This window comes from Triticum urartu, unplaced genomic scaffold, assembly GCF_056163025.1.
Source record: "Triticum urartu cultivar PI428250 unplaced genomic scaffold, HENAU_Tu73 scaffold1, whole genome shotgun sequence".
NCBI lineage: Eukaryota > Viridiplantae > Streptophyta > Magnoliopsida > Poales > Poaceae > Triticum > Triticum urartu.
Window position 1 is genome coordinate 17,086,355 of NW_028259461.1, and position 10,121 is coordinate 17,096,475.

At 44.6% G+C, this 10,121-nt stretch overlaps 1 protein-coding gene across 1 annotated transcript; it reads left to right on the top strand.

The window, feature by feature from the left end:
• The first annotated feature begins 6,309 nt into the window (after positions 1 to 6,309).
• LOC147956581 (uncharacterized) lies at positions 6,310 to 9,182 on the top strand. The gene has a single exon (XM_087538200.1). It carries the CDS (start codon positions 8,278 to 8,280, stop codon positions 9,034 to 9,036), a length of 759 nt encoding a protein of 252 aa, XP_087394326.1. The 5' UTR covers positions 6,310 to 8,277; the 3' UTR covers positions 9,037 to 9,182.
• Positions 9,183 to 10,121: the final 939 nt, after the last annotated feature.

Below are 10,121 nucleotides of genomic sequence, written 5' to 3' on the forward strand. Positions count from 1 at the left end.
AATGCTTATGTGAAATCTCAATCCAAAACGGATTCGTTTCGTTGGTAGAACCCACGCCGACGTCAAGATCAGTCTCCTTTCCTTTCAAAAGTGAGCGAGCAGAGCTGAAAAAGATGGAGTTACCTGGAGATGAGATTTCTTTCTACGGATATGAAGGATAGAAATATGCTATTTGCTGCTATTCCATCTATTTGTGCATCAAGTCCGAAGAAGATCTCAATCTATAATGAAGAAATGATAGTAGCTCGTTGTTTTATAGGCTTTCTCATATTCAGTCGGAAGAGTTTAGGTAAGACTTTCAAAGAAACTCTCGACGGGAGAATCGAGTCTATTCAGGAAGCATTGCAGCAATTCTTCAATCCTAACGAAGTAATTCCGGAGGAATCCAATGAACAACAACGATTACTTAGGATCAGCTTGCGAATTTGCAGCACCGTAGTAGAATCATTACCAACGGCACGCTGTGCGCCTAAGTGCGAAAAGACAGTGCAAGCTTTGTTATGCCGAAACCTAAATGTAAAGTCAGCAACACTTCTAAATGCCACTTCTTCCCGCCGCATCCGTCTTCAGGACGATATAGTCACAGGTTTTCACTTTTCAGTGAGTGAAAGATTTGTATCCGGGTCTACGTTCAAAGCTTCTACCATAGACCTAATTCGAGAAGGCTTGATAGTCCTAAGAAAGGTGAGGGTGTCCGAATGATCATTTTACATCACGATATCTTTTTCTTCTGGTTATGCGTTTTCCTCTGAACTTTTCTTTTTATTTATTTTATGGAATCGTCCGGGCAGAAACGGGCAAGAATCTCTTCTGTCGTAGAGGCCTCGTCGAGTGCTTCCGCTACGCCAGGAGATGATGATCAACGAAAAAAAGGGGTGGGACGGAGAGACGCCGATGGAAAAGAGGAGTTGAGGTCAGAGCCATCCACAAGCCACACCCCGCCGAACCCTTTTCCTGAAGCACCATCTATTGATTTCTTAAGGAAACGCATTAAAACGGTTCTTAGGTCCTGTCGAAATAAGTGCCCGGCGGATCGCCTATTACGCTCTACTTACTCGGATCTTCACCTTGAAACGGCGAGCGCGGAGAGAACGGATCAAAATCGCCCAGGTCCTCGCGGATATGTCCAAGCGAGGCCAATATTTTAGGAGTAACAAAAGGGAGCAGCCCCATACCGACTTGATTATTCAAATCTGCGATTGGGAGCGGGATCACCTACGAAAAAGAAATTCACTGGTGTAGGTTTCTTTGCAGAAACCGAGGCCCCTACTTTCCTTCTAAGGGTAAGTCGGGGGAAAGAAGAGCGGGAACGAGGGCTTCTTTCACTGTTTCCCTAAGTTCAAAAGTGAATGTGGAAACGCTGTCTATGGTCTGGTTATAGCATCCCCTTTCTCAATTCCTTTCTGGTCAATAAGGATGGTTATAGCCAGCTTAGAAGGGAATTCTAAATGTAAGAAGTTGCTGGATGGTTTGCTCCAATGAAGAGGTACACCTAGGTAGGAGGGAGGGAGCACTTCGTTAGATTAGGAGAACTAGACCATGAGCGGGAGACTGGAGCGTTTGTACCATCGACGAGGGCCAATGAGACTAGACTATTCTACGAGTTTTCTGAGGAGCAACAACGGAAGGTGAACCTGGATACTACTAAAGAGGAAGACACAGACTAACAAGAAACAGCCTTGACTTATTCCTATCTACACCCACACAATCTCGATTTGACAATTTAATAAATGGAAGAATTGACTGTTTTATACAATGAGACCGTTCATCTTACTACAGCAGAGAGGCTACCAGGACACGACCTTTCGCACAATTGAAATGGTACTACTGTGTCCCTAAGGGCCCCGTCTTCCTTTTCAGAGAGAACTGAATCTGAACATCTTTCTATATGATAATTCGAGAGTAAAAAGGGAACCGAAAACATTGATTTTTTGTGAGAGCAATGATGAGTCGAGCCGCATCACATCAACTATAGAACTTAACATACACGTTTTCTTGTTGCGTTGCATTCCATTGTTTCAACCCTTCCCGGATAAATGCAAGTATCCGCTGATACCGGATCGGATCACGAAGAAACGGGAACAGCTTTCGCACTAGCAGAATGGGTACCACCATCAGGATTGAGAGGCCAGTTCGTTCACGATGTCCATGGTCCTGAAGATTACCGGGATCTTACGTATGTGAATTCATGCGAGGATACTATCAAGCTTCACCGACTCTGGCGGGGAGACGACCTCGCCATAGCAAGGCACTAAAGCTTATGTTGCAAATTATTAATGGATCAGTAGACTTTGGCGCAGCCATCCCAATCCACTTCAGCAGCGCCAGCGGCATCTCCAGAAGAACGAGGACCCTCTGCCTACAGGTAGAGATACCTGGGGTGGATTTTAAAGTGAAGAGCTGTCTGTTCTCAAGCTTATCCGCATTTCCCATCTGAACTTATTAAATAGGGGAAGCACAAAGGCTATCGAGTAAGAAAGGACAACTCCGCCCTATTTAATAATTGGAGCAAGCCATTTTCGAGTAGGAAAGGCAACGGCTTTTGAGTATAAAAAGGGGAGAAAGAAAGGATCCCAAACGAATGGATTTAGCTTGCCGAAATCATTCAATCGGTACAAAACAAATCCCAGGAATATTCTCCCAATGTTATCTTATTAAAAAGAAAGGAAATGTTTGTTCGGTAGATCGCCTTGCTTTTCTTTCACATTGGGGTTTAGTGGCAGCAAGAGGCAAGCAACTCTCTTCCGGCAGAAGCTAGCTTTGTTTACACGCTTACCTTTCTCTCCATGAATGTAATGAGCCCTATTTAGTAAGTGGGGCAAGTCAGGCAGTAGATAGCTAATATGAACGGATCTTGCAATGGATTATGCCAGAGTGAACTATTTCATCTTTTTATTGTAATTCAAAAAGCATTGGAAATATGCATCATCGATGTGAAAAGCCATTGCTGGGTGACTCGCACAAGTCCTTTCTTTTTGAATGAGGAAAAGAGGCGCATAATCGATTCCGGATTGCCCGGTGCCGACTTCCTTTCTTAAGCCAATGCACGCGGGACAGCTGCTAGAGCTCGAGGGCTTTCCCTTTCCTACTCCGACGATGCATCAACAGCGGGTACTTGCCTGTTTACATTCTGTGCTCCTTGAGTCGCAACTCATCCCTGCCGTCCTCATGCGCCGCACTCGCCGTCTTCAGCGCCTACTCATTTATTGATAACAGAGGGGACCCCAGGCACATTGAATGGAATTTCATTGATGGAAGCTCAGGATTTGCTTCCAAATCTGCCACTTTAGGAGTTTTCTTTTCCGTAAGCCAATATCGGCCTAGAAGATCGCACAATCAGTGGGGTAACAAAGATCGAACCCTGGGCTGCCGTTCCAGTACAAGTTTTTACCGTTAGAATAGGAAAAGCCGGGTCAAGAGGGAAAAGGAACCGTGGCACTTCACGTAAAGAGAAGCTTTGTCTGAGCTGAGAAACGCTCTGGCTAAACACCTTCCTCCGAGCAAACGCAGACCTATTCATTCGCGTGGCTTAAGAAACAGGAAAAGCACGACCAATTGGGGTGGGGTAGGCACGGCAGCTTCTCTAAAGCACGGCAGCACTGAAGCACATTTATCGCGGGTTCACATATAATATTTGTAGGGTCACCAGACCTAACGAGTGGAGTCATGGTTCCGCTTGACCTGAAAGAATGGTTGAGAGCCCCTAGCCGAATGAAACAGATCGCGCATTCTTTTCCAACTGAAGGTGCACTTTTCGCTGTTAAAGTATCAATTCACCACTGGCCATATGAAAAACTTAACTATCTTGAGCTTGAGCTCGACAAAGACTATTTCTAGGAGATAGACGCTGTTTTGCCTCACTTTGATCCAGTTGGTTCCTGAACAGGAAGGGGGATAGGTAGGTGGAGGATGCAACGAAAGGTCTCACTGGCTGGCGCCAGGAGGAGATATTGAAGGAAGAAGTGGTGATTAGAGAAGAATGGCAATGGCGTAGATCATTCTTAATTCCATCTTTTCACCCTTCCGCACCCCCTATTTAGTAAGTGGAGATAAATACGAATTTATATCCGGTAAGCGCTAAGAAAGTAAGAGCGACCTAAACCCTATCATTTATTTTTTAGAGTAAGAAACACCGGTTTTGAAAGAATCAATGGTTTCGCAATCCATTTCCGCTTAGGTCAAGTTTCCTCAACATTATGGGTGAGGTGGAAGACCAGCAGCATCAAGCTCGGTGACAATCAGGTAACAAACAGCTCGCAGTCATGTCTCTAAGCAGGGATCACCTTCTAGTATTATGAATATGGTACCTACCCCTATTTAATGCTGTCTACAGAGAGATCGGAGAAAGCTAGCACTAGAGCTGGTAGAAGAAAAGACTGGACTGCCGGGACTTGATTTCTCTCTCCATGTTTATCTATGTCAATTCGATAGCGCTTAGTACTGGATTAGAGGAAAAGGGGCTGCTGAGGCTGGTGGATAAGATCAAGCCTTGCCTTTTCCCTTTTTAAAGTGGGCATCCTCTTTTCTTTGGAAAGTAACTAGACAAGACCTGGCGAAAAAGAAGGGTTGGTTCGGTGAAGTTCGCTATTATAATTGTTCAGGCGAGAAAGTCTTTCGAAATCAAGTTATAGGAGTAGCTTACCAGCGCCCTCTTCTTCACTGCCTGTGTCAGACCCGCGTAAATGATCTGATGAGGGTGTGTTGAAAAACACTGTTAATAAGATAGTCCTATTCGTCTAATTCTTTCTTATTTTGGTTTTCGTATCACTGCTTCCGTTTTCTTTCAAGTCCTAGGCTTCGCCCTTTGTTTGGCTTCGATTCCGGAAGTACCCATTGTTTCAACAAACCCACCTTGTTTGTTTTTAGCAAGGGATGCTGAGTCAAGTTAGGTGTCCTACGCTAGGCGCAATCCTCGTTTCAGTACTACACTAGTGGTATGACCTTCGAAAGGCGGAGAAAGTGGGGTTCAGGGCTTTAGGGCATACAATGGGTTATGGGGTCCATGGTACACGGATGCGCTAACCAGCGAGAAAACGCCTAGCGCTTAACTCGTCCGGTGCGGGTCTATTTCTCCCTTCGGGTCCTGTACACCTGTAAAAAGGAAAGGAGATAAGTTGTTTCTCTTTAGAAAGCTAAGTAAGGCTAAAGCTCTGTTTCCATTCCTGTTTATAAAAAAGAATGCTAGCACGACTTTCAAATAACCAGAAAGGAGTGTAGGATTGATTCCTCACATGATACGCATTTCCATCTAATCTAGTTGGGATTTAGGTTCCTGCTAGGCGAGATATTTATTTAAAGACAGCTGGAGGTACGAATTACCCGATTGTGAACGCTTCTTACTCGCAGGAATAATCCCATTGTGTCCACGTATCCACACGATTGGTTTCTGAACCAGAAGTTCATTCATTTTTGATCGAGAAACATGGCGCAGGTGTCAGATTGGAGTGATTATTGAGACGTGGTATGAGCGAACAGAATGATTGGGGTTTGGGGTAGTAACACCAAAAGAAGCGTTAGTTGTTGTCTCGGATTGAGAAGCAGTGGCATCTTTAGCGGTCAATGCCCACGAAGGAAGGTCTTTTCTCACTCATTATTTAGATTAGTTAGCCGTGTGCACCTCTTCTTTTTTCCTTTCAGAATAGAAGATGGGGTTGTACCTGTCATCTCTTGATACCAGTATTCTAGCTTATGGTTCCTTTGTCGGTTTCCCCTGACCATACATATCTACTTCGGCGTGTAAAGAAGCTGCTCCGCTGATTACCCACCAACAGATGCTTTTGGCGCTCCTACCTTTTCCCTGGGATGAGTCTCCAAAGCGGGTCACTAATAGCTTCGGTGTGCAGGAAACTATGGCCACACCCTTTCCTACTCTAAAGCCGCTGCCCTTACTAAATAGTGAAGCCGTGCATACGTTTCCTCACTCAATCCGTCTGGTAGCAGAAGCCCTTTACCTAGGGTAGGGCTTCACGAGGTTTAAGTTTAAGATTATTGATAGAATCAACGAATCTCACTTCTAATGGGCTTTACTACACTACCAGAGGAGTACAAGTTTGAAACGGGCAGCAGCTGCACACTACCTATGCAATAAATCAAGACGAAAGCAGGGCGCTTAGGACACTGGATTGGAAACTTAGACTGCCTTCCCTCTTTACTCGCTTGTTCCACTTGGTATTCACAATCAAAGGTCTCCCCAACCATTATAACAAGAACCAACCGTTGGATAGGGCCACCGCTCGATGGGTTGGATCCTGCTCACCACGCGGAAAACAACCATACAATTTAGTAATTCCGGGGCTTACTATTCAAGGGCAAATCAAGTAGAATTGTGTATATAGATGAAAAAGGAGAATGGCGAAGAAAGTCAATTTGTCCAAAGCACGGTGCCGACCTCCTTCTTTTATACTATACGAACGAGAATTCTCATTTCTTGTGAATGGGCCCAATTTCCCTTTTGTTACTGGTCGGGACGACCTAAATCCTATATCGGTTTCTCAAGTGCCAAATAGAATAGTTCTTTTCCAAGTTTGGGTAGGATTCCCGACACCAATCACATCTGTAAGTAGCAAAGATTTAAACAAATAATGAGAGGCCTTTATCTAATTAAGTTGAATAATACACAGATTGTAATAAAGGAGCGTGCTAACTGTCACAGATAGCGTGGAGATAAACAGCACGTACCGACCAAGTGTCGCGGTAGGTTGGCTGGTGCAGGCAGGTTTGATAACTCAGTAAGAGAGTATGACCACTTTGGGAAATCCCCTAGCTTTCGTCCCTCACTGTCTACAGCGTAGCCGTCATGGAACCCCAGTGTCTTCGTCAAGCATTCCACTCTAGTTTTCGCTACCAGTGTTTCAACAACACACAATACCGCCGGCCCCCATGCCACACATGTCAAATTATAGAATAGATCTCGAGTAGAGACAAGAAGACAGCACGCTAAAGCGATCGAAATGGTTGTACATGACTAGTCGTCTCCTGCGGCTCGCGATAACATGAATATCTCTCATTCTCTTCCATTCTTAGGCCTTCCTAAAATAAGACAAATATAAAGCAATCGAGCCAAAGAGAAAATCATGAAGCATCTAAGGTTTCCTTATCTTTTTACAATCTAGCTCCTCCGGATACGATCATGCTTAATGTTACTGGCGCATGTTAATGTCTTAATCTCATAATAGACGAAAGAACGATAGGGAGTTGGTATCAAATCCATACCGATGATGAATGCATTCCATTCCATCGGTTAAGTTGGTATCCTCAGGAAAAAACAAAGCAGCGGAGTACCCATTTTTACATGAGAAAGAAAATGAGCTGATTTGAAGCTCTGCTCTTGTTATGTTGAACAAACGCCCTGCGGGGCACGCCCTCCGGGGGTTTACGCCAGGAATTCCGTAGAAGAGAGTCTTGGTAAGAAATAAATAAAAAAGGTACAGTCTACCGCAAGTAAAAAACCCATAGCTTCTATCGCTGACGGGGCCTTTCAGGCTATCTAAAATACCACCATCGTAAAGGAGGATTCGAAGAAGACGGCATGACCGGGAGAGAGACGCAAGGATGGGACTGGAACGATTGAGAAGCACTCATTTATCACGGATGAATAAAAATATGCGTATAGTAAAGACATACGCCCCATATCTGCGGATGATAGGCTCTAATTGCATGTGACCAGTACGGGAACCGAGTTCATGTCTTTCCGGGAGTAGAGCTTGCGTTAAACTTGCTTCAATGGCGATGAAAATAGCTCAGTTGGTAGACGATGTCATGTGACAGCTTGTTTTCTCGTTGAAGCATTCTTAGACTGATAGCTAGGGAAGTCCCATTTTGCAAGGGCTCGCGGAGTAGCCACAGATAGAAATTATCAAGTACCAACCAAATAGTTCTTCCAAGGCTAAAGGCAGGCTGACCCGCTAATTATGTCGTAGGTAGGGATCTCGTTTGAATAAAATCGTATAACAATGAAGCGAGAAAACGTATGCGCCCGCAAACGGCTTTCGAGGCGATCCTGACCAGCAAACGAACTCAAATTCAAGCGACCCTCAAAGCGAGGGGAAGACCCCCATTCTTTTTGTCGAAATCTTACTGTACTTAAAAAGAACAATGTTGTTACTTCTTCAAATCTCTATTGTGTAGGTGTTCAGTCCCAGGTAGGAATAAGTAAAGGCTGTTTCTTGTTAGTCTGTCTCTTTCTCTTTAATAGCAGGTTCTTGGGTAAAAAACCCAGTCACTTTAGAAAGTCCCCCTTTTTTTAGGGAGCAGAGCTGAAAAAGATGGGAAATTCCAATGATTCTTCGTTCATTATTTCCAAGTGTCATTCTTTTGTTCATTGCTATACCATCGTTTGGTCTTGCGTTGCCAGTACTAATAATGGCATTAGTTGTCTTATTCGGAGTTCAAGGAATAGCCTTTCATCTTGGGAATGAGAATGTCGCGGATCTCAATGTTCTCGTCATGACCAATGCTCCTAACGAGGGTGACTTTCCCATAGACCAACCTCCCGTTGGCGGACTACCAGACCTCCAGCAGGAAATGGCGCACGCCGCCCATCCCGAAGCCATGATTTCGGAGTTGACTTCCAAGGTTGAAAGAATATTTAACGAAGTAGGCACTCCTCTTCCTTTAGAGGAGGGTGAGTCTGCGCGATCGTTCACTGAAAGTCTTATATTGTGGAATAGTGAGGGAGGAGATACTCTTCAACAAATCTTCTCTGATTATACGGAAGCCGGAGATGGAAGCGAATTCGTCGCAACAGCCACCAATCTGGCGAAGCGGTTTCGCCGCGCCGAGCTCGGTGAACCAGATTCTCCCGACCCCGATGCGCCTGCGGAAGAGCAGGAGGCTCATTCCACGGGATCCCCTGAAAGCACAAAAGCAAATGATGGGGCGAACGAGGCAGGCCCGTCTTCTTCGAGGAAGCGTAAAAGGTGGGATGATGATTCAGGGTCCGAAGATGACGATTCGGGGGGACCCGGGGAATCTCCAGATCCAGTGGAAATCGTTTACGAAGGGGATGCACAAGGGTACAACTGGGAGGGGGATTAGGTTGGCCGCCAACTTCGCCTGCCTTTCTATCTGAGTTCTTCCCTCTTGATGCTTTCGAACGACTCCTAAATTTCACAAAATCCTTTTTTTTCTTTCTTATTTGAAATCCAAATCGAAATGCCTCAACTTGATAAATTAACTTATTTCTCACAATTCTTCTGGTTATGTCTTCTCCTCTTTACTTTTTATATTCTCTTATTTAATAATAATAATGGAATACTTGGAATTAGTAGAATTCTCAAACTACGGAACCAACTGCTTTCGCACCGGGGGGGCGAGATCCGGAGCAAGGACCCTAAGAATCTGGAAGATATCTCGAGAAAAGGTTTTAGCACCGGTCTCTCATATATGTACTCCAGTTTATCCGAAGTATCCCAATGGTGTAAGACCGTCGACTATTTGGGAAAAAGGAGGAAAATCACTCTGATCTCTGATTTCGGAGAAATAAGTGGCTCACGAGGAATGGAGAGACAGATTCTCTATTTGATCTCGAAGTCCTCATATAACACTTCTTCCAGTCGGATCACTTGTTGGAAAAACATAATGCTCACACATGTTCCACACGGGCAAGGAAGCATAATATCATGAAAGCCGTCTGATAATCTTTCTATAGGTTCCCCGAAGAGAATGGTCTCATCACAAAAACACTTTCTATATGTTCTGTTATTTCGAGATTCGAAGAAGCAAGCAAGTTTTTCATATAGTTGTTTTTGTGTAGTGATCTCTGTTCATGGAGATCACGAGGCCACTGATACCCGAAGTGGTTAGGTGGGATAGAAGAGAGGGAAAGCGGGCTTCTATCACATAGTTTCTCTTTCAGGGTACATAGGACGGCCCTCTCGTCATTACCTTTTGTGCTTACCCGTAGCTAGCTGTGCCTGAAGTCATGGATGATGCTATTCCCACTGAGAGATGTGCTGCAAAATGGAAGCTGTGTTAGTCCTCGGCTAAAATCATCTTCCTTTATTAAAGACCATATATATCCATATGTAGATAGAAGAGGGGATATAGTCGTTCAAAGCTAAGGTGAGTCTGTTCCAGCTAATTCCTCAGATTCCACTTTCCTGTCTGTCCATGTAAAAAGG

What these genes read in the sequence shown, in the direction of transcription:
- LOC147956581 (XM_087538200.1), top strand. Translation starts at nt 8,278, where the DNA reads ATGATTCTTCGTTCATTATTTCCAAGTGTCATTCTTTTGTTCATTGCT.